Here is a 24,765-nt window from a genome sequence, read left to right on the forward strand (position 1 = left end):
AGCACACACGCACACATTGCGCAGTGACTTCTCTCACGGCACAGAGCGCGCGCACTTTTTTATGTCTGCCTAGCTCTTACTACCGAGCTATACGTACGTCGGCTCACCATCTCTGTCCCTCTTTCTTTCGTCTCATTTTACGGTGGTTATCACCGACCAAGCACGTACGCGCTATTGCGCAATCAGTATCAGACGTAACTGTGTACGCGTTTATTCCTCGACCAAACTAACTGTCACCAGACCCATAATGCTATACGTACTACACATTACACTCGCTTACTTCACTTTCAATCTTGTATATTTTCACGCCCGTCCCTCTCAAGATAAACAAATTATACTCGAAACAACGATCGTTGAGCGCAAAATTTGCAATAGAATTCTCGCTCGAGAAATGATAAACACTGTAACCTTATTAATTGCTTATTTTGAAGAGAATCGAATATAGAAAATTTTCCATTTACAAGTAGAGCGGAAGTTGGTATCGACTACACTGTAAACATTTTTTATGTAAAATTAAACCAAAGATGGAGGCTTACTTTGGGCCCTCTATTTTTTGCACCAATTTATCAATGAAAGTCATTTTATCAAAAATCCAATGTATATAAACATAATAATTTAATTCACGTATAATAGGTACATACATTTATCCTATTAGATTTGTCAAAACTTTCTAAAATTGATAGCAATTTTGTGTTGTTATAACAATATTTTCTGAAAAAATTGCATGAATGTTTCCACTGTCATTATTTATTGGGTAAATTTACAAGTCTTATTCTTGTAATTTTACACTTTTCTTTACAGTGCAGAGTTAGAGAATATATACGCTTCTAAGGCAGGCAAGCTTATAAACGCATGTTATTGTCGTCGTATTATGCAAATGAGCGGTGTATTGGCAAGCCCAGTGCGACAAACAACTACGAGGTTAATGTAAAGTTTGTGCATCGAGTCTCTTCGAGTGCAGTCCTCACGTACATATATACGTATATGCTATTTTTTCTCCTGCTGCCTTTGTCCTACTCGTTTCTTCAAACTCAAATCAATCATACGACAGATTTATCCTCGCGAATTATCAGCTGTATAATAATTCACGCTCGACTCTCTCTCTCTCTCTCCATATATATATTTATTTATCGAGTTACTCTACTAGAGAGGTATACAACGTCTCCCGAGCAAAACGAGAAATTAGAAATTAAAATGGAAAAATACGAAGGTCCGGCCCGGTGAACGAGCGAATCGAGGGAATAAAGCATAAATTTATAATTTGTATTATGGGAGAGAAATTTGTTGAACAAATGTCAAAGCTGCAGCGATTTACTTAAATAGATTGGTGGTGAGAGGGAGAAGCTTAATGGTTGGCTGGAGCTTGAGTGTAAATAGCGAATGCTGATTGGATGGAATTTTTGGCGGTGGTCGGGAATGGCAGCGTGCATACGCAGGAAAACAATTTTGAAGGCTCTTTCGAGAAGACTTTTCAACTCTGTCGAAAATAACTGCTTGCGTTTATCGACAATGCGCGCCGTGATACGGTGCGTGCGTGGAAGCTATCTTTAGCGGCGAGCTATCTCGAGCTCGAAGAAAGAAACTGGCGAGATGGGACGGGCGGGCGGACAGACGGACGGACGAACTCGAGACTACTCGACCCAATCGACCATCGAGAAAAGGAGGCTAAATCAGAGGAACAGAGAGAGAGAGAGAGAAAGAAATAAATAAAAGTATCGCTAGTATTAGAAAGGGAACGATGCACGGAAAGCGCGAGTACAGAATAAGTACTTGAGAAAAAGAAGAAAAATAAAGGTGAGATTTCTTTCATCAACGCGATACAACGCTCGAAATACTTTCTCCGATGCGTGTCAGGTAATAATTCTATATTCTTGGAAGTAGAAAAGAGAATTAGGGGGTCGGCGATTAGCGAGGTGGAAAGAGGAGAGAGGGTGGGGACTTACGAAGATGAATCGCGAATTGCGGCTTGCGGACAAGTGCTGCGCGTTCCAACTATTTTTGGCTTCTGTTTATCTGGCTTGGATCAAATATATAGTTATGAGTTCCAGAAGGCCTCGATAGTTCCTCGAAAGAGTTACTATTAGCCGGCTATCCATGGAACGCAGAACAAAAATACTCTGAAAATACTGGTGGACCAGCAAGTTGCACTACTTACACGCATTACGAATGTTAGCGTTGATGGCGATGATGCGTGTGTGCTCGGATTCATTTTGAATCGCGATAAAGCTTCGCTCATGTTTGTACTAAAGACCAATACGTCCTATAGCTTGCTTGCCGGGAACGTGTTTGTGCGCTAACTTGGGAAACGAAAACAGCTGAATCAGCTGAATTTGTTATTAATTAAGGATCAACTTCTCTTCTAAACTTTTCTCACTCGAAACTTTAAATCTATTTGCATAAATCGCATCCTTTCGGGCTATAATCTGCTTTGAAAGGCAAATTGAAGGATCGATTTAAATAATTGCACAAATTTACTTGCAAAGCTAATATCATTTTTCAATATTATAATAAATTAGATGAATATGAATCTTCGTAGGATACAAACTTAGATGTATGAGTTTTCTCTCTCTCTCTCTCTCTCTCTCTCTCTCTCTCACTCTCACTCTACTAAACAATTCACGTCAGGACGTAACGCTATAGAGTCATCTTATAAATGACAACGCAATAAAAATGTTTTAATTGGAGACTTATGCATAACATCTGCGCAGTGGTTTCGTTTGATGCTTCCGTGTAAGATTCTCTATTCTTCGACCCGTTATTGCAAAAACGCAAATGTTAAAATATAACTAAGGCTTCTATTAAAACAAAATATTGAATATTATATATATATATATATAATAACTTATTGTCACAAAATATTTTTACAGTAGCTCGTTTGATTCGGTAACTTGCCAGGCTGCTCCATCTTATCGCAAATAATGTACTTTTCTAGAAATTTGTAAATCAGATTTAAGAGGATGATAATAGATTTAAATAAGATTGGTCGATGATAAAATCGACAGTCTGGATGGATGGTGGAAGATTTCTATTTGAAGAAAAGAATAAAAAAGAGGTAAACATCTGTGTGTGGACGTGGAGACGCGGTGGGTTGAATATTTGTCGGAAGAAGAGGAGAGGAGAGGAGAGGATCTCGGATGCGTGGCCCTTTTTGGAGGTGAATAGGCAGCGGGCAACGAGCGACAGAACGAACGAGTGTCAAGAGACTATACTCATATAGAGCGAAGCAGGCGCGTGCGAAACAATTGTGCGAATCGACGACGACGACGACGACGACGACGGTGCACGGTGCACGGTGCACTTGTGCGGTGTCACGGTCGAGTTAAAATTAGCAAGTCAACTGGATTTGCTTGTGAGCCGTGAGCGACGTCGCGTGGCCATCGCATAGCGCGCGGCTACTCTCTAGCTGCACTACAAAAACTCATCGATACAACGGTCTATTGTAGCCGTAGGGAACACACACCTTCTTTTCTCCCTCTCTCTCTCCCTCACCCAATTTCTTTACCATATATCAAATACATGCATCATTCGATCGTTACGACCCGTTGCACTCGCCGTTGAAAAAGCTCAATGAGCAAAACGAAGGAATAAATGAAAAGACGAAAAGAAGGATGGTAAACAGAGAATTTATTAACGGTGCTGATGCCTATGTGAATCGATAGATCGTGATCCTAGTTGCCTACGTATTATCCTAGGACCAATTTGCAATGCAAAACTCTTGAGGAAGACAAAAGAAAAACAAAAGAGCCGCGTATCGATAAAGTCTGAGGTAGAAAATATTAAAGTCTAGCTTAAAGCGATAAAATTCTCGCGCAAAAACTTGATTGAAATTAAATCTTTTCTCGATAATGTACTATGTTAAAAAGATGATGCCAACGCGTCGTTAAATCATGACTGCTAATTAACAACGGTGAAATTTGTGCCACATTGGCTATACTATTGCAAGACGGAGATCAAGTGAAAGGATCGTACAAAGAATTTTTCTCAATGACGCTAGACTATACATATTTACCCCATTACTATACATATGCATATGTGTGTATATATATACTATATATAGGAATGTAGGGGCTGCATAATACGAAATTCAATTCACAATTAACATCCATGGCTTGTTATGGAAAAAAATTCAATAGTTGGTAAGATTTTCCTATCGGACAAATAACGAGTTGAGATTGCTCGATGAAATTTCACGTTCGATCGGTACCGAGAGCACGCGGTGCGTCGTTGAATTGCGCTTATTAATTATCTGCACCAACACGATCCACGGAGTATTTCACATTACACAGTAGCTATGTGTCAAAGAGGGATAAACTAGTCCGCTGAACGCGATTATCAGTCGGAGAATTTTTCAATAGTGTCAGCTCGATGATAGGCTGATTCGTCACGAGCGACCAAGCATATACGCTCTTGCGGAGAGTTGCGTGTTCCATAGCGTACGTCTCAAACAACGCTTCTCCCCGTTAACTTGGATAATCGCCAATATTTTATATCCATTCTATCGTCCAATAACCTCTAATCCACTCATTTTTCTTCGTTCGAAATACGGAAAGATATAGTACGGTAAGGCGTTACGCGACACTATAGAAATCTCCCATGGAAGCGAATCGATTAAATTATTGCATCTTCGAGGAGATGAAAGTCTTTTAAATATGACGGGAGAACGCGCGGGCGAGTCGACTCGTTTCGAAGAAATGTACACAGCATATATGTATAGGGGAAAGAAGAAATTGGTGAGTTTGAGATTGGGAGGAGCTTTTGCTGTGCTGCTGGAGCTTTCAAGGTGGTAGATGTGCGGGAGTGGTCGATTTTCCAAGTGCTGTATGCGCGAGTGAACGGAGAGCGTTTCAGTTGGATGTGCGAACGAAGAAGAGGCGAGAGAAAGAGAGAAACTGCAGCGTCTGTGTGTGTGTGAGAGAGTCGTACGATGTAGGTTACAAACAGAGGGACATGGGTATCGATTTCAGCGGAGCAGCAAGCGGTATATGCACGGACATTGTGGAATGTGCCTTATACATTATGCCCGCAGTAGGCTAGACGCGTGTGTGGACGGGACTATGGTCACGTATACACGCCCTGTTATACGTACCCTAGCTACTACTGCTGCTGTTGCGCTTGCCGCGCACTATACATATAGTGTTGCTGGTGCTGCTGCCTCGCAAATACCCTCAACCCCGTCGTATGCCGAAGGAGGAGGACGAGGGAGGGGAGCTCCCCACCAAACAACTCGAAGCAGCTTCTATCCCGCTCGTGCGTGATCCGCGATCATGCCCGGTGAGTATTGCGTGAGCAGCATACTCCACATTCGTCCCTCCTCCTTACGCACATGTCTAATTATATATATATATATATATATATATATATACAAACGCTATCGTTAATTTTGACATTAAACGCGTAAATACCTACATATACAACAGGGCTCTCTTGAATTCGTCTGCAGAGCTCAAGACTTCCTTTTGAACTTTCAAACTTTCGCCTGTTCTTATATACTCTTATTATTACATGTATAGCATGTACGCCGGACTGATTCTTACATGTCCAAGAAAACACTTGGAAACACATAGCAACCCCACTCTTGTATATTGTTCCTCTTGCGCCAGTTTCTATACGAAGCATATTTTAATTTCTGCTCGATGCTTATTGCGATTTTCCAACGGAACGCGATGTGTATATAACTATACGTTTTCTTATTATTATTATTTCAGTGGAAGGCTTTGTCGAGTTGACGCTCGTCTTTCCAACATTGGTTTCTCTACTCTCGAATATTTCCACAGCTTGTGTGTGCGCACGTATATATATATATATACATTGGTACATAATAGTGTACGAGGTCCTGACATCCAAGCTAATCGCTGTGCCTAACTACTTCTCGAAGCTTTATCTGTGAATTATGCATGCGTAAGTGTAAATGTGTGAATGCGCGTGGACGAGAAAGACAGCAGGCACGTATATCGCGTTATTGACGCAAAGTAAGTAACGATAAGACGTGTGTGAGCTACAACAACGACAATAAAGCCGGTCGGACAGGCCACGCAACGTCACTCGCTTTCCTCCTTCTCGCACATGATTTTTCGCTAATTGTCCTTCAACGACGATGCCTCAAATATTTATCATTTCCTTTCCAAACCTATCATCCAACTGATTGACATCCTGGAAAAATTCCTATAAGCGCGCGCGTCCATTTCAAATGAAAACTCATCGCCAGTCAGCTAGCGCGACTCGAAACGCCTTTTTCCAATGGACATTTTGTGTTCCGACAAACTTTCGATTCGATATTATTATATTGGATCTCTTATCCCTTCCTCGGTAGAGTGCGCCACCGGTAAAAATTTTGCATCGACGCAAACTAATTTTTTACGATATTTCCAAATTTAGCTATATATACACAATTATAGTAGGACGGTAAAATCTCTCTGCGGAATTATTTAGCTTTGATAATACGAGCAAGCAGAAATATCCTGCGATAATTTTTCTCAATTACTTGCAGGATCAGGGGAGAAAAAGATAATGGATTCAGGAGGTGGGAGTTTTGAGGTGGAGAGGTGGAGCTACGTAAGATAATTTTCAACTTCTCTGTAACAGAAGCTACGAGGATGCCGAGACTTTGCGCCTAGCCTGTCTCCAACGTCGTCAGTCGTGACTGCGGCAAGGAGAGGCTAATATTGCTTCCTAACAGCCTAAAAGAGACAGCGGCCACCGCGCACAGCCAAGGGATCGGTTATTTGACTCGAGCCGTACAGCTATCTCAGCCACATCACAATACTGATCAACGACATTTCACAAGGATTAATTTGCCAGGCCAGAACGCGCAATTCCTTTCAAGGACTCTTTCAAAGCTGATAATAACGTGCGAATGATGATAAAGAAAAAGGGGATTATTTATTATACAAAATTATTCATAAGATCATCGAAGGAAAACATTTTTTCGGAAATAATAAGGTAAATCAGTTATTTCATCGACATTTTAACGTAAAGAAAATCGATAAAGATAAAAAGCGATAAGCAGAGGACGAACTGCGGTAACCTTTAACGAAGAATCGAGATTACGATGATGCGTCGAGCAGAAAAGTTTAATAATGGACTTGTGTATGTGTGTGTGTGTGTGTTGCGTGTGCCGTATCGCAATGTTAGCATTCGTGTATTATGGAATACGCAAGAAGAGGGAGGGAGGGAGGGAGGGAGGGAGAGAGAGAGAGAGAGAGAGAGAGAGAAAGCAGAGGAAAGTCAGTACGGTGCCAGTCGAGTGCTGTTCATTATCAAATCAGGCTTCAAGTGGTTACACGCGGTAGACGAACAAATTGAGAGTGCAATGTTGTATTTGCTGGCCATACCGGAGCTCTGTAATCACATCTGTGAAGCAGTAGCGAAATAACTTTAGCTTTTATTTCTCCACCGAGTAGCCGACAAATTCTCCAAAAAATAAAAACAGAAATAGTAACAGTGCTTTAATATAATTTGAAAAAAAAAAATTAAATTAAAAGTTCAAACAAAAGCGTATTGCACGAAAACTATATAACGTAAACAGGATTGAACGAAACGATAGGAAAAAAATAAACACACGACTGCTAGGACAAACAAATGTGGTAAAAATATAAAAATCTCTCGAGGAAAGGGAGTAATGTGTCACGAATTATGCATAGTACGCAGTTAACAAAAAATGTAAATAAAGATTGAATTGATGCAACAGTCTCGATTAGATTACTACTTGAACATATTAATAATGCAAATGCAATGTAGAAAGCTGCAGCCTGCGCTCAGACGGTTTGATGATTCCAGTCGGTCGGGGTAGGCGGCTCAGAGGTTAAGATGAAGGTCACGCAAAAAGGAAATGCGTCCTTTCTTCTTCCACGCTAAGCCACATATATATATTACGACGAAATATGTAGATCGAGCATGGCCGATCGATAACCCTTGGATGGCCCCTTTGGTGGGAAAAGGTGTACCTAATAAACAGGCTTTCGCTATCTTGGCATCTTTCGACTTTGGCGTCAACACCCCCCCCCCCCCTCTCTCTCTCTCTCTCTCTCTCTCTCTTTCAAGGAAGGAAACCATATATACGTCGCGCGTACGTGCATCGATTATCATTTCAAAGTTTTTTTTTCACTCTCCTGTCTGTCTCCCAGCTATTTGAATATTTCGTCAATTAAACTGATATGCTACTTTGCATAGGTTGCGGGTTCACTAACCGACCAAGCCAAACACATGCCAACGTAGAACAACTTACGTTAGAACGTCGAGATTACGATCTTTCACGAGAATATAATCGATTTTTCGAACCTTTCTCGTTTCCCATCGACGAAATCGGGCCGAGTCCTCCGTGGGAAGAAATTTTCACGTCTGTGAAAAGGAATTCTTCGCGTTCTTCCGTTTCACGACGAGCATTCCAGTCAGTTGGTGATTCAAGGTAAAAATTTGCCTTAATTTCTATTTTCTTTACGAACGATAGGACGATCGATCCTTACAGGTACATATGAGGATTTTAACTCGAACCGCTGGATCATTTAAACTTGCCGCAGTCGAATTTTCTCGGAATTGCATGATTCTTCACCATCCATGCACCACATGGCTCTTTTTGAGAATATACCTGGATGCACTTACTCGTGCAATTTATGTGCTTTAACGTTTAAATATAATCTTAATGAGAGGATGAATATTCATTGGGTAAAGCCATGTCCACAATGGACATTGGAAATTACTGGTAAATTAATGTTCGTTTTCAAATGTAGCGTCGCCGTACGCCATGGTCCAAGCTATTTCGAAAACGTGCTTTAATGCCAATAAACGTGCTCTTTCACGCTGCAATCGGCCTTTCCGTGTATGCATTCTGTAATTTATACGCCGAACAGCGACACTTATATATACACCAAATGAATTTCACAATTTACAATCTTTAGGCCGATGAACATTACATTTCGATTATCGTGTCCCGCTCTGCATCTATATATAGGTATATACACTTCTCCTCTTTCCATTTCGCGCTCACTGCATTACACTTTTCAGATTCTGCATTTATGACACTCGTTGTATACCGCATGATAATTTGTTTGCTTCACTCTTATCCAATACCCTTCAATACAGCCTCTGCTTACCCCACAATGTATCATCCATATATGATTAATTTTGTAAAAGCTGCAAGTGTAGTTTCATCGCAACGTTTCTCACGCATCTATAATTTATGCGTAGATGACTGAATTGAATTTAATCTTGTTGTGTATCATAAACGATAAGCAAACTCTTTATTTCATTATCGAAAGTATTTTTCAGCACGCGTTATTAAACTATACGGAAAGGCGAACTTGGCAAAATAAAAATGAAATTTATAGAGAGGGAGAGAGAGCTCGAAGAATTTTTGCGTTTAATGAAAGCCGTTATCTGTGAGCTAAAAAAAAGTGCATAAATAAAAGTGCAATATTTAGGGGGACGGTGACCTCTTTGTCAGTGTAATTGGTCTTTTCTTTCAACCCTTCGAAAGTCTATTGAAAAATGTTACTGTACGGTATAAAAGGGATCAATATTTGTCTCGGTCTAGCTATAGGGATCGAACAAAATTCGTTACTACCTTTATTGGCGTGTCTTTCTCATATTTGACTATCGACGTATTTGCCTCTTATTATATCAACGTCACGCACAACTAGCTTTTTCTTGGCGTTCGATTAAAGGCAGCCGCCGCGCCGCGCCCCGTCCGTTTTACACAATCGTCTCTCTCTCTCTCTCTCTCTCTCTCTCTCTCGTCTCTATAATAGTATAAAGTACAAGAACTATAAATGTGTTAAGTAAATAACGGAAGAATTTAGCTCATGTAAATAACGCGATCTCGTAATCGACGCATTAGAGAGTCAAAAAGCAAGATTGTTGGCGAGTCAGAGTAATGTAGTCCGCGATAATCGACTGATTAGACACCTGGTTAGGACTTTTTTTTTTTTTACTTCCGGTCCGATAACGCCGATTAAACTGTCCGGTCACGGCGACGCTGCACACGGGTACTGGTAAATCGTGGGAAGACCTAATTTCATCCTAAATCACACTTATTATCCTTTAAAAGATCCAGACGCGCACTATGTACGAATATACGCGCGTATACGTTTCGTTTGTCCACGGTTCGACAAATAATTTACGTTGAACAGAATTGATAACAGCCTTTGAAAAACTTTTATCCAAACACTGAACGCTTTATGCCAAATCATAAGCAGAACTGTAGGTCTGAAAATCTGATTTTATTATAAAAATAAACAATGATTATAAAAGTTTGATTGAACCTTTCATACTTTCGTTTAAAATTTTTAAAATACGACCTAATTCTCCATCTATTGTTTCCTAATCTGATCAAACATAGATATAAATAACAACGGGGTTTGCTATTAATTTTGTTGGAAATCACAACTTATTTTTACTCCACCTTACAAGCACTTTATTCTCAATTATAACGAATATATGATATTATTATTATTAATACCTTCTTGTACACGGGTCTAAGGGAAAAGTACATTGACTATTCGTAAAATAAATTCCTAGACTTTTAGATAATCGACTATATATAATTTTCCTGTTTATACAAACTTGATAAAAGTGTCGTCCTATCAACGCCGCAGTGGATATCTTCCTTGGGTTCTTACATTAGGAATGTATAATTGCTATCTTGCAGTAAAAACAAAACTATAATTTTGGTTTGTCATTAAAATCATCGAATGGCGTTAAATCAATTCTCCCGTTCATTTATAACTTCGTGGCAGCATTTTGAAGAGAAGAAATTCGAGAAGACAATAATTTTATCAAAGAGAGGCGAGTTGCTTTTGCGACGCTTCCTTTATCACACAGCAGATATTACACGGTGTATTAATTTATTACAGTTTACGCTTGTAGATTCATTTACACATGCAGACAACGCGCTTAGTATCTCTCACGGATTATCAGGTGTGCCGTGAGAATGAATCAATATAGTAGAAGCGAAAGGTAGGTTAGAATAAAAAAAAAAAAAACCCCACGCTTCTCATTTAAGTGTATTCGAAATATGCTCCGTCATTGATCCAAATATTGCCAGACACAAAAGATTGGCAACGACCTGATTAAGGTTATACGCATTTCTTTCTCATGTGCATTTAACATCGAGCACACTGAGAGATAAAAAATACTGCGGAATTTTAACGGGTGAAAGATACGATCGAAACGAGGAAAGGATTTTAATATAAAACGATAAGATAAGATGATTTTTCGTGATTATGCATCAAAGATTTATATATACTTCCATACGCTAAAAAAGTCATATTATATATATTTCTCCTTCCGTTACGTCGCGGTCGCTTTACGCGGAATTTCACAGTGTTAAAAGAAAACATTGATGCAACCTAAAGTTGTTGAGAAGAATTTTTCGCAAGCGCAACTTGCAAAGTTATGAATTTCACTTTACGTTTATTCCCTGCTAAAGTACTGTATACGCTGCGTTACGTGGAATTCAAGTATTGAACCGTAATAAGCATAATATGATCAGCTGATCGACGCCTGTCGAGAACGGGTTATTACTGGATATCGCGATAAGAAGCTTACGCGTGCATATGAAATGCTCTGAAAACGTTTATCCGAACGTTACGTTACGAGTACCCGAGCAGTCGAGTTTTCGTTCGTTTTACCATGCAGAATCTTCACGCGTAACGACGTCTAACGACGTTCCTATATATAATGCTCAAAGGAAAGTAACACAAACTCCATTTTTATCAATCATATTATACTACAATAAAAAAGAGTTTGCAAAAAGTCTACACCTCACGCGTGTGACTAAGAATAGCTAGATTACTGTGATTTTACGCAGGTCTTGGACGGTTCGTTCGTGCTCTCGTACATGAAGAATCATAAAACTCGATGAAAAATATTTGCTGCTAAAAGACGCTTTGAAATATGAAATTTGATTTGGAATTTAATTGATGCACGAGTGAATTGTTAGTAGCAAGAGGGACACACACACCCTTGTTTGGATTTTATATATAGTGATGAGACGCGCCACGATACTGCTGCTTCTCAGGAATATTACTAAAAGTTTATTAAGACTATAACCTCTCGCCAGTTTCTACAAGCAAAGTCTAACAACTGCAATATCGATTAGTCTATTTCGATATAAAGCTACCAGAAGCTACCAATATCATTCGTTATGCACGAGAGTTTGATGGTTCGTTTACAGCTGGATAAGTGATAAAAATGGCAAGAAAAACTAGGTGAATTGGATTAACAGTGAATTTTCTCGATTAAACCAAAAGACTAAATAAATTGGTTGAAAAAAATGTTCCTCGTCATTTCATTTGATTAACGCGAGCTATATCGGATGTAAATACATATACGTATCGGATGAAATTGAGCATTAGGAGGAGAGCATTAATAGAAAGAATAAGGATGGGAAGATTGGCACCGCCAGCCAGCCAGTAACAGCGCAGCGGTAGGAGAAGCTAAGTGCGCGGGCTGCTAACCGGCACGCGTATTGACGCGGATCGCAGCCACGGGTTAAATTGAGCAGACGGTGGCGTCGCGACGCCGGCTGCGCGCAGACCACCTCCCCCTCCCTCTTACCCCATTCGCCCTGATCCACCACCACCAAGCTGAGAACGCTGCTGGGGTAGGGGTGGGTATAGAGAGTACTGTACCGCGCGTGGGTGGCGGAAAATTCTCACACAGAGAGAGAAAATATATATATACATCTCCCCTCCCCCCCCTCTCTCTCTGCCTATATATACATGTATATATAAAGAGACCCCGCTACAGAGGGCAGATACTACTTGTTGCGCGTCGTCGAACGGCGCCCTCGTGACGCCGCTCGCTCCTTTCCCACCCCCCACCCCTCTCTCACTCTCTCTCTCTCTCTCTCTCTCTCTCTCTCTCAATCTTTCTTCCCTCACTCTCCACTCCTCTACTCGGCACACGGCATTTCTCGCCAGAATCCTCGCTCGACGATACCAGTCGCTCGGTGTCGCTACTGGCGCCACCGCCACCGCCACCGCCACCGCCATCACCACCGTTGACGCCACCACCGCCGCCGCCGCCGCCGCCGCCGCCGCAGTCGACAAAAATAGACGCGTCGTCGTCGCGACGCAACAGATATCATTCGCCGCCCCTCTCACATCCCCCCCCCCCCACCCCCAACTCGCTCCTTCGAACTCGACCCCGCGACACGACTCAAGAGCGGACTTTTACCGCCCGATCCCACCAATCTGATACCCATCGCTGAAACCATACGATCGATCCGTTCTGCTCTAAGAGAAACATCCGATCTCACCCCACTCTATTGTCTGCCAAGGAGAGCATAACTAATCTCTTCACTCCCAACTGTCTTCTAATGACTTTTACCAATCACATGTATATACACGTATATGTATAGGAGGAATAAGAGCTAGACTTACCTGTATTTGATGACCCGGGTTGGTGATGTGTAGCTGCTGAGCCTGATTGATCTGCAAGGTGGATGCTCCCGGACCGGAGGGTGGTCTGGGCGGCGTGGAGCTGGTGAAAGGTCCCTGACTTCCGGTCTGATTGGGTCCTCCACCTTGAGAGCCCCTGGAAGGCAGGGGGTAGCCCGGACTACCGTGATTGGGCATAGATCCAGGGCTTCCGTAAGGCGAATACTGCTGCTTGTAGGCGGCGGTCGGTCCGAGCATACTCGGTTTGCCTCCGGCATTTGGCACCGGCTGCGGCCTCTTCATATCCCCAATGCCAGCGGCGAATTGTGTCTGCGTACCGACGAACATGTCGTTGCTCTGTTGAGTCTGAAAAGTTGGCCCGCCATTGTTCTTGTGATAGGATGCCGTCGCACCGGTGACATTCACGCCCACTGCTTGATTCTGGCCGGGCTGCGTGGGAGCACCGCCGCTTCCGGGACTGCCGAGGTAATCCGTCGTATTGGCGAATTGCGGGAATTCCGCGTAGGGCGACCTGGCGGTGGGTCCCCTGGCCGTGGCCCCCGTGCCCGGGTTGAATCCGCCCAATCCCATCTGCTGGCTCTTGTGCTGATGCTGCTCGGCCATGTGCTTCAGGGTCTGCGCCGCCGGATTCATCTCGGGCTTGAAGTCCAAGCCGGAATACGGTAATCTCGCCGGGGAGAATTGGGAAGCTCCGAGAGCGTTCGGACTCGAGTTGGCCGCTCCGTTGTTCCCGTTACCGTTATTGCCCACCGCGCCATTATTGGCGCTGCTGTTGCCGTTGTTGTTGCTGCTGCTATTGTTATTGTTGCTACTGCTATTGTTATTGTTATTACTATTGTTATTGTTGTTGTTATTAACGTGCTGGTGTATCGAATCCTTGTCGTCCTCGACTTTGATCTGGCCGTTGTTGGTGGGAACACCGTTGCTACTGGCTACGGAAGCCGCCGCAGCGGCCGCAGCAGCCGCAGCGCCGCCGTTGCCCAGCGTATCGACGCTCTTGTCCTCAAAGTCAAAGTCCTTCATGAACTCCGGGTGGAAATCCGAGATCTCCGATATGAGGTCCTTGAAGGCGTCCGACGTGATGATCTCGTCACCGGTGTCGTCGCCTATAAAGTCCGAAAATCCGGGGAATCCAGTCCCGTTGGCCGCGGCGTCCTTTTCCAGGGCCGCCGCGCATTGCTCGAGGTCGACGAACTCGTTGTCGGGTTCCTGCTTGCACTCGACCAGGTTCCCGATGTCCACACAGCCGATTCCACCGGCCCCGTTACCACCGCCGGCCCCGGACACACCCCCGGCCGCGTTGCCGTTGTTGCCCGGCCCACCCGGGCCGCCACCGCCGCCATTTCCACCGGCCGACCCACCACCGCTCCCGCCCTGCGACCTCGACGTCGCCGAGTTGGACATGTCGGGACCGGATTTCGGGGAGGAGGAGGCGTTCAGCAGGTCGCTCTTCACCGAAGCGTTCGTGAGGGCCTTGACGGTGACGTTGGTGGAGATTTGCTGGGCCTGAGAGTTGGCCGCTGACGTTGTGAACTCCAATTGCTGAACGATTTCAACGGAAAACTTGGTGAGACCTTCGTTTCCGCTTCCTCCGTTTCCCCCGTTGCTTCCTCCTGCTCCAGCCCCAGCTCCGCTGGTGGGTCCACCCCCGGGTGGGGGACCCGAAGGATTGGTACCGTTGCCAGGCTGATGCTGGGAGTGACCATGGTGAGGCCCACCCCCGCCGCTCACCGATCCCTGCTGGTGCTGATGCTGGTGTTGGTGCTGCTGATGCTGATGATGCTGATGCTGATGCTGCGTCTGCGAACATTGCAGCTTCACCGGTGGCTCTCCGAAACCGCTGTCGGCTCCTCCACCCCCGGCAGCCTCCAACTCCTCGGCCGTCCTCTTTAAAAATTTCTGCTGCTGAAACCAGAGAGAAGGAAACAAAATTAACAAAATTATAATATAAATATGTTCTTCGTATATACGTATATTCCTTTTCAATTTCTATCCTGGTAAACCCATTGGCGTTACTTCCGGTGAACGCTGCTTCTGACGACGTATATGAATCGGAGGACTCAATTGTCAAGCCAATTCGTTATAACGGCTAGAACCGATGAATCGAGAAGCTTTCGAACATGTAACTTGAACGCGTACGTCCACGAGGAAGCACGGAAAACAGAGCGAATCACGAGAGTTGGTGGAAAAAAAAAAAAAAGAGAAAACGATTGAAAAAAGTTTGCCTCCCTATCGCAGCAGCGAGCTAGCGTGCAGCAGCACCTGATGCAGCTGCTGCATTCGCCACAAGTAACAACGCGCGGAACTCTACACAAATATGCACTTTGTACGGATTTCAATTATTCCAACAAGGATAATAACGACCAACTTTCTCCTCCCTCTGTCCGAAAATCAATAATATACAAAATTTTCTAACAGCTAATCGAAAGTTTCTACGACTCATCATTACGATGTCCAGCCCCTCCCTCCACTTTTCCTTTCTAAATAAATCCTATATTCTTAGTTGTACATATAGTATACATTGTATATATCAAAATTCAAACTCGAAAATGAAGAATATTCGATTTTTTCCCAATCGCCATGGACATTATATATAGATACGTATTTTATATAGGACTTGGCGTGCAGAAAAGGATCCAAAAAAAGTTGATTGTTCGATGGACGTATGGTATGCAGTAGGATACTATATTAGAAAGAGAAGGTATATATATATATATATATATATATATATGTATGTATGTATGTATGTATGGCTGAGAGAGCTCTACAGAGAGTTTTTCGAACCAATTTCAGATAGACGAGAGAGGAGCGTCAGGGGGATTGGCAGATAACGGGGCACCGGAGCCTCTCTGTTCCTCTTCTCTCTCGTCAATAGTATTCACCACCTTCAAAGCTGCACACGTAGACACGCGCAGGCGCGCCTACGCAGACATTTCAGTCAACATCAACAATTAGAGCTACGTTATGTGTATATACAGGGCAAGAAAGGAACATTAAGCGCTGCTTGGTTCCGTCAAGCTAATTACTTTCTTCGAATTTCGCGTAATTTTAAGCGTGCGAAACCTTTACTCCGGAGAAACCTAGCTTCCTTCGAATTACCGCTTAAATAAAAAACGCTCTCGGAAAGTAAAATTTTGTTTGCTATACCGAGAGTGTAAACAGCTTAATGTATAGGATCGCTAAACTAACAAGCTCGAATAATTTATTGAATTGGCTCTAGTGTAAAATAGTACATTTTTCTTAAATCTCTCTTGCAAAAGCGAATTACACTTGTATATATTTAATGAAAATTAGTGGTTAGTTTTCGCTTGTAAAGTAGCTAAAGTCGGCAATTGAAAAAGCATGTCTATAAACCGTTTAAACGAAGAAAAAAAAATTGCTTTAGCTATATAGTTTAATAGACCACACAATGCTACTTTCATAATATTAATATATAAACTATTTGACATTGGCCGTAATTGTATGCCGAAGGGAGTTTCCGAAAGGGCGAAGGAATCTTAAGAAAGCTGTTGAGAAGAAATGTGAATGTAGCTATAGGATACTCGCAAGCATCAAAGAATTGTGGGAGAATGTCGAGCGATCGTGCGGGGCTTCGTTACAAGCATTTCCCCAGCAGCAAATCGCGTAATTCGCATTTGCAGGATGAACTACTCGCGGGAATTCTAGTGCTGCATTGAAACTCCAGGATTTAATTCTTCTCACGAGCCATACTGGCCGGTTCATGCTTTCCTTCGCTTCTTTTGCATCAACGCCGCTGATGCTTCGAAAGTCGATGATGCCAGTGGAAGCTTCGACAATTGCACAAGAGCTCCGCCAAGATAAGCTTATTATTAAAGAATAAAAAGAAACATTATATAGGGAGAAAATCATCCATTTTTACATCGTTACTTTAACTTTTAGAATTAAATAAGCTCTCTCTCTCTCTCTCTCTCTCTCTCTCTCTCTCCTTTCGTACTAAACAATAAATACTATATCGTATAAAGTGAGTAGAAAACTGTGACTCATCAACTTCGATTAGCAGGAAAATCTTAAATTAAAGTATACGTCATAGTATAGTTTAATATTGAGGGGGAGGGGGGGGGGCTATACCAATCTTTCAGGAAACACTGTGGAATGATTAATTTGTGTAAGCCGATGTATCGGCTGATGGACGAGAAATTGTGCGGTTCATTATTCGTAAAAGCTTTAATTAATTATCTATATATAAGAAAGTCTAATATCGATGCTTTTATGTTGATACAATAAGTAGCGAGGATGATTCGGGGTGAATAAGAGTATAGATTCGGAAATTGCCGAGTTTCGATAAGATTTTAGCAGTATAATTTTCTTAACAATAACGATCGATAAACTCGATTCGATGCTCGACGCGGACGCGAGAGCGCACGTTCCTCCTTTCTATGAGTATTTCCTATATGCTACTATAAGGTACAACTCCGATGGGCGCGATTAAACGCGAGCGAGCGAATGATAAGAAAATCTTGGCAACCTTGAATGAGAAAGAGCATCGTGTTAGCTCGTCAAACGTTAAATAACGCTCGAGTTTCATTGTTATCGATAAAGCCAATGTAAAAACACTCATTATAGTCTATTAACATATACATTTCCTTCCCTATAGTTACATTTGTCGCCATCGAGTCGTGATAAAAAAGAATGTTCTTGTCGACACGACGCCGTCCACTGAAATATATACTTTTCAATAATAATATTCTCTTACAGCTCGAGGAAACTATTTTATTAATCTTTTCGTAGAAAATCATAGACGAGGAATAAACGATCTTCGCCTGATGGAAGACACGCTGATTTTGCATGCTTTCATTTGCTACTCGCTCCTCGGACATCCTGTTATTTTATTCAATAACTTTGCAATACCGGTCGTCCATTATGTATATATATATATATATATAGAGAGAGAGAGAGAGAGCGAGAGACAGATTAGAGACTACTTTGAAAGATGCGAAAGAGTGGAAGCTCTGATTGATTTTCGTTCTCAATGGGATTATAGGCGGCAATTGAAACCAGTTTCGTATGTTCCATTGCGTTTAGCGATCCTGTCCGTCCAAAGATAGAAGGAGGCTTATAAGTGAGTATATATATATATATATGTACTGTGCATATATTATGTAATCCAGTGGCCGCGTGCGCGCGCTCGTTTCTTATATAGCAGCATAATTACACATGTATAATGACAGTTAGCACGTATCGTACGATATCAAGGATATTTTTCGCATGGTATATAGTCGGTGTCGCTATGTGCCAATTGATTTAATCTTCATCCGAAAATACATGACCTTTGAGCAGTGGCAAGAAATAATTTGGTGCTTTTCGCCTCCGTGGCTCGCGCGCGCGCACGGCGTGAAACGCTAAACGAAACAAACCTGGGGCAGCACTCGATAAAATACACTGTAGCCGTCCACACGCTTTTCCGATAATCAACGCTAAGTTTGAGCTTCCGAGAAGGTGGCAACGTGAGAAGATATAATAAACGAGGAGTGATTTTTCATGTACATAGTAATCGAGCTCGCTCGACCCCACCTTGACCCTCGTCGCACGGAATAGCTGATAATAAAAAGCGGGCGCACAATGCAGCCTGTTTATATTATAATATTTATTGAAATTCTCATGAAACTCTTTAAAGTCCCACGCACTTTAGCAGCTTTCGCGGAGTACTCGCGCCAGATAAAAGCCCACCAAGATGAAACTTACAAGATATATATCTACCATAAAATATTTTAATAGGTAAAACCTATTGTAGCTCGTATATTCTTTATTCCGATATCTGCATTTCAGCCCAATAATCGGAGCGCGTATGCCCTATTAAAATATTTTTAAGTGTAGTAAACGGCCCTGCGCTACTCAAAAAAATTACACATTCATCCATTTAATATCAGAGTAAAATCAATTGGTCGACTTTAACGCGCCACACGGCTCATCTACACTAGACTTGCTCAATTTAGTCGCGACGTATAGTATTAAACCCTTCCTCAAGAAATAATCTTTCTAAGAAAAACTTGATGAAAGCACTTTTGTATAGAAAAAGTAGAAATAACTTAACAATATACCGCCGATCGTAATGTTAATGACGAAGACATTTTTTCCAACCGATGCAGTGACCCTACTTTAAGCAGTAAATTGTACGATAGATTAAAATTTATAACTATATAGACGATAGACGAGATATAGCGCTCGATAAATGTAAAAACTGAATTATGCATCCTGGACCAAGAAACATCCATGGATACGTCGTTCCTTCGGGCAAAATATTTCAGCAAAACTTGTACAGCTCTATGCGGGGATTCATCGTATCGAACAAACAACGCAATGTCAGGCCTACGCGCAAGACGCGATAATAAGATTCCTCAAAGTTAAAGTAGAATAATGCAAAGCAGTATAAGTTATTTTTGTCAATTAATAAGTCGAAAAAAAGATAGAAAACTGAGAAAAATAACAGTTTATCCAAACTAGTGTTTCTCGTTGGAAAAGTAGCTGTTTAATGTGTTAAAGAATGGTTTATTTGGTAAATAGCAGTTATTTGAGACAAAAGGGGCTAATCTTTGCAAGTAAGAAGGGTTAGCATCCCTTTGCCAAGGGCTTTGAAGGGTTAAGCGACTTTCTCGACGCGATGTCGGCAGCTATCGATTCGCTGCGACATGCGACACCTTTTTCGCCCTCCGAGCTGCTGCTGCTGCTGCTGCTACTGCTGCTGTTCCTCCTCCTTCTTTTCCACCACCAGCACCAGCACCACCTCTCCTCCTCTTTCTTCCCCCCCCCCTCCCTCCCTCTCTCTCTCTCTCTCTCTCTCTTACTCAACCAGCAAGAAAGGGTGCGAGAGGTTGCGGGGGCCGGAGGTCGGTCGTCAGTGGGTTTGCATGAAAATCGTCGTCTCGGGTCTCTCTCATACACACACACACACTCGTGTTCTTCTCTCTCTCTCTCGCTCTCGCTCTCACTCTCCACTGCTTCCCCCACTCTTTAAATCTCTCGTCTCTCTCCCTCTGTATATAGACGAGCAAGCAGGTTGCCCGTTCGTTGCTCTCTCGAACGGAGCTGGCGAACTTTGCCCGTCCGCGACAACCAATGCGCGAACCGGCTAGCTTACACTTTCCTTCCTCGCTTTTATTACTACTTACAAATTACCTACCAAATTAATCCACTCGTTTGTTACTACTATTGCTTTTTCATTTTTTTTTTTTTTACCGTTTGTGTTTAATTAAATGTTTCCCAATTCTCGCACGGTACTTTAGAAACACGCATCGATATAAGAGCACTGATTTTCCTTAACAATTGTTACGTTAATTTTTGGTGTGTTGGAGGAAAATATAGTCATGTTTCTTATCGACCAGCAATGTCGTAGAAAGCAGATAAAAGGGACGAAAGAGCAGCTTTAAGAGCTTGCGTTGAAAAGCTGGAGAAGAGCAACTTCCGGTTCCTTCGCCTTTAAATTCTCGTCTGCTCGCGGCAGAACTTCCGCAGCCTCGCATCGATCTGGCCTCGTTATCCGCGTGAAGGGGCCAAACCGATATTCTGTCTTCCCACCTCCCTCTCTCTCTCTCTCTCCCTTCCCCACCCCTCCGCCCGTCATGCCCCGAGCATGCATTTGCACGCACTCCAATTTTTCACTATCGTCGCACGCTTATTAAAGCACGCGTATATAACTATAACAATTTTCAATGGAAAAACAATTTGTTTTCGGAAGAATAAATAGATCGAGGAGCCTCGAGATCCTGGTTAGTCGGAATCTTCAGGAATTTTTCTTACATTGCCAGTGTATAGCACGTTTTAATTGGAAAGCTTCACAAATTTATAACACGCTTATCCGTTACTTTATTAATTCGAACGAAACCGCGGTATTTTCCATTACTCATCGGAAACTTCCCAAGTTAATGATTTTTAAATTAATACCTGCAAATTATTCACACGACGATTCTCCTCTCTTACATTCTGTTATAATAAACGAATATAATCAATTTACGCAGCAGTGTACTCTACTGCTCCAATTATTTCATCTATGGCTTCCGCAATGCTCAATCGATAAAATAATACCGCGCGCGTTCCTATACTCAACTCCCGAGATTCCCCTTTCGAGAAACTATATATACTTTCCCTTTTGAATTAAAATGAAAATTTTAATTTCCGTCATGGAGAAATCACTCTTGTCGAGCAAAATATAACGGTAGATAACACATTTAAGAAGACCTAATGATTCGACGAGCAAATATTGTGCCCTGCAGAGCGAGGTATATAAGAAAACTCGGTGTACCGAGTACTCGGCATTGGGCTGTCATTGGGGAGAGTGCGATCAAATAATTTGCGTGTATATAGGGGGGACGAAAATGTGTTTAAAGATGCAATATAAGGGTGGCGAGCCAACCGTGAAGCATATATACAACGCCTATCAGCTATCGAGCAGCCACATCTATAATGACAATTTGCTACCGAAAATCAGTTGCAATTAAAAAACAAGAAATAAGATGTACACGAACATTATAAGGATGGAATCACACGTATATACCTATAGTATGTAAATTGATCCGAGAGAGGAACGCGCGCGCGCGCGAATAATTATTGTCTAATTGTCTAGGGGGAAGGGGGCGGGGGATGTGCATAACGTGTGAAATGGATGGAAAAGTGATTGAAAAAGAAAATGAGAGATTTGGGAAAGTAAAGTCTGGTGAAGGAAAAGCGTGCAGCACGTAAGCCGTTGGCCGTAAGCACGCGCGGCGTATATAGAGTTCGGGCCAAAGTATAAGAGACACGACACACCTCCGACCTTCCTATCGATCCGCGAGCCTGCGGCCGGAGGTTTTACTTTAGTCTGCCTGCCTGCCTGCCTGCTTGCTTGCTTGCTTGCTTGCTTGCTTGCCTATCTGCGCCATCCTCAGCCAACTCGACACAGCAGGGCCTCCTCCACCTCTATCTGCGCGCGGCAAAGTCTCACGCTCGTGCCGCTCGTGCCACTACGGAGCTGTGAGCCAGCCAGCCAGCCACCCCCTTCTAAACTACCCCACCCCCACCTCCATCCACCATCTCTCCATCGAGCGTCCTCACGAACCTCCACTCTCCGTCCTCACCACCCCCCCCCCTTCCTGCCACCACTCCAACCCTACTACCATCACAATCACTACCCCAGTAACAACAAGCAAATCACGAGTGCTACTTCGCTAGTCAACTTCTTATACCAATTCTCCATTATGCTTCTACCAAGATATACCAACAATATTACTATCCCTAATATTTTATTTAACAACCAATTATTCATTTCGTAAAAACTCTCATTTTTTATCTCGAAATTTAAACTATATCCAAATTACGATTCCTTTTTCAATATAAATATTCAAGGTTATCACTGCAGTAGCTATATGGAAAAAAAAGCGGAAGAATTACAAGTTCGTCCTTTTATTCTCCAATTTAAGGCGTTCCAGATAATTACTGAAACTTGGGAAATGATATAATACAAAGCTCGTGTTATTATACTTATACGAAGGGTGAAAAGCATGGAAACAAGTAAAATTCTATCGTGTAGTAATCGCAGTGAAATTGGGTGTAAAGGAGATACGATTAAGTTTGGAAAGACTTTTGGCGTTTGGAAATTGGTTCAATTATTTCTGAAAAAGCTATAAATGGATTTTAATTTAAAAAGTTTCAAAGCAACGCGCTTTTCCGCAGTAGCGCCTGAGTGAAATTCTTGCGGTGTATTTTTGCCATTTTACGCGAGAATTCACGACCGGAACGACTTTTCGTCAGATCAGAAATTAGATGAGAACCGCGGCGGTTTATCACGTCATAAAGCTCCGAACGTTACTGCAGTTCATTGAAGACATTGCGTGAAAAAAAATATAAGTGTCTTGAAACGCATATCCATACATTACACCAACGTTTTATGTCGAATAAAATCTTGTCAATCTTTTCCCTGTAATTTATATGATTATTTTTAGAAAATAAATTATACGATTGTATATAGAATTAAAAGAGAAACTGGAGAGGGATGAAGTTTGAATGGAAGATGTAAAAAAAAAGCTGGAGGTAACCAAGTTAAAAGGAAGAAATTTCTAGCAGGAGTGGGTTTAGAGGATAGCGGGTTAGATAGCGAGGATGGTGGCACGGCGGTGGGAAGATCGAGTAAATTCGTCTATCGATCGGTCGGGCGTCTGGTTTTCGCGAGCGCGAGACCCGCCAGCCGCCAGCCGCCAGGTAGTCGAGCTCAGTCGAGTCGAGTCGACATTGCAGTTTCGCGATAGACGTCACTGCTGGTTCGTTCCACTCGGCCATTTCCGACCTGCTGCTCGGTCCCGTTCGGCCAGCATCGTGCCTCAGGACAACGCGTGTAATCAAGTGATATAAATAATTCCGGCACTGTAACCATGCCATGAGCCACTGCTATACCTTCAACCGAGCTCATTCCTCTGCTATGACACCGCACTGCCGGAAACTTTACGCTCTGCAAAACACTCACCCCCCCCCCCCCCCCACTATACTTCATACACACACGCACAACCCCACTCCTCGACAACATCCATCCCTTATATCCATTCCTACAACCAGAGCTACTCGCGCCCTGCCACACCCCCGCCGCATCCCCTCTTCAGTCATCCAACAATGCTCTCTCTCTCTCTCTCTCTCTACAATAGTTGTATGTACCACACTCACCCACCGGAGACTTCGAATACCACTAAGGGGCACGCTTATACCTCTTAACCGCAGCCACACCACTAAACACGATTCCTTTCCCATAGCAACTTATACACGTCGATTACCTCCATCCAATCATAATTCACTAACAACTCGCCAATTAATTTCGATAATTAACAATCTTTTAATCGCGTGTATCATTGAAACTTTTCTGCTGCGAGCGCGTTATACGAAAACAATTGAAAGTCAATTTATAGAGCGACAGATATGCGAGTATAAGTATATATATATATATATATATATATATATATACAAATACTCGCATATAAGAAAGAGAGAGTGAAACGTGTATATAGCTACAGATATAGTCGCGAGGAAAGAAGGAGTGGGTGGTTTAATGAGAACCTGCGTGCGGTACACGTTATGTATATACTTTGAATGTACGTCGCGGCGAAGGGGAGTGGCGGTATAAGGAGGGGGGGGGGGGGGGGGGGGGTTGGTCGGTGACCGACTAACGCCTCGGATAGTCGGATCGCGAACCGGTCATTAGTACAACGGAACCGATGCGCCGCGGACAAGAAACGCGGCTATTGGAAAGCTCCTCGAGTAGAGAAGGCTAGCGGCTAGCCTGCCCAGCTCCTGCGTCAGTACTTGCTTCCTTAGCTCTATCTGCACTCTGCGCGTGCCCGCGCACTCTACTCTCTCGTGTGGATGCTCCTTCCGCTATCGGCCGTCCAACCGC

The 24,765-nt window shown here is 42.8% G+C and overlaps 1 protein-coding gene across 5 annotated transcripts in view; it reads right to left on the reverse strand.

Annotated features, from left to right (window-relative positions):
- The window catches only part of LOC136783972 (neurogenic protein mastermind-like), a 102,030-nt gene that overhangs the window by 20,275 nt on the left and 56,990 nt on the right, over positions 1-24,765 (reverse strand). For 3 of the 5 annotated variants that reach the window (XM_066744398.1, XM_066744399.1, XM_066744401.1), the window contains one exon: positions 13,380-15,302. In XM_066744398.1, the coding sequence (XP_066600495.1) occupies positions 13,380-15,302 (1,923 nt within the window). The remainder of the gene's footprint in view (positions 1-13,379; positions 15,303-24,765) is intronic. The other 2 variants (XM_066744400.1, XM_066744402.1) reach the window with 1 other exon arrangement.

This window comes from Prorops nasuta, unplaced genomic scaffold (assembly GCF_024137725.1).
Source record: "Prorops nasuta isolate Cenicafe-Biocafe unplaced genomic scaffold, Cenicafe_Pnas_1.2 PNAS00038, whole genome shotgun sequence".
In the NCBI taxonomy this organism is placed as follows: Eukaryota; Metazoa; Arthropoda; class Insecta; order Hymenoptera; family Bethylidae; genus Prorops; species Prorops nasuta.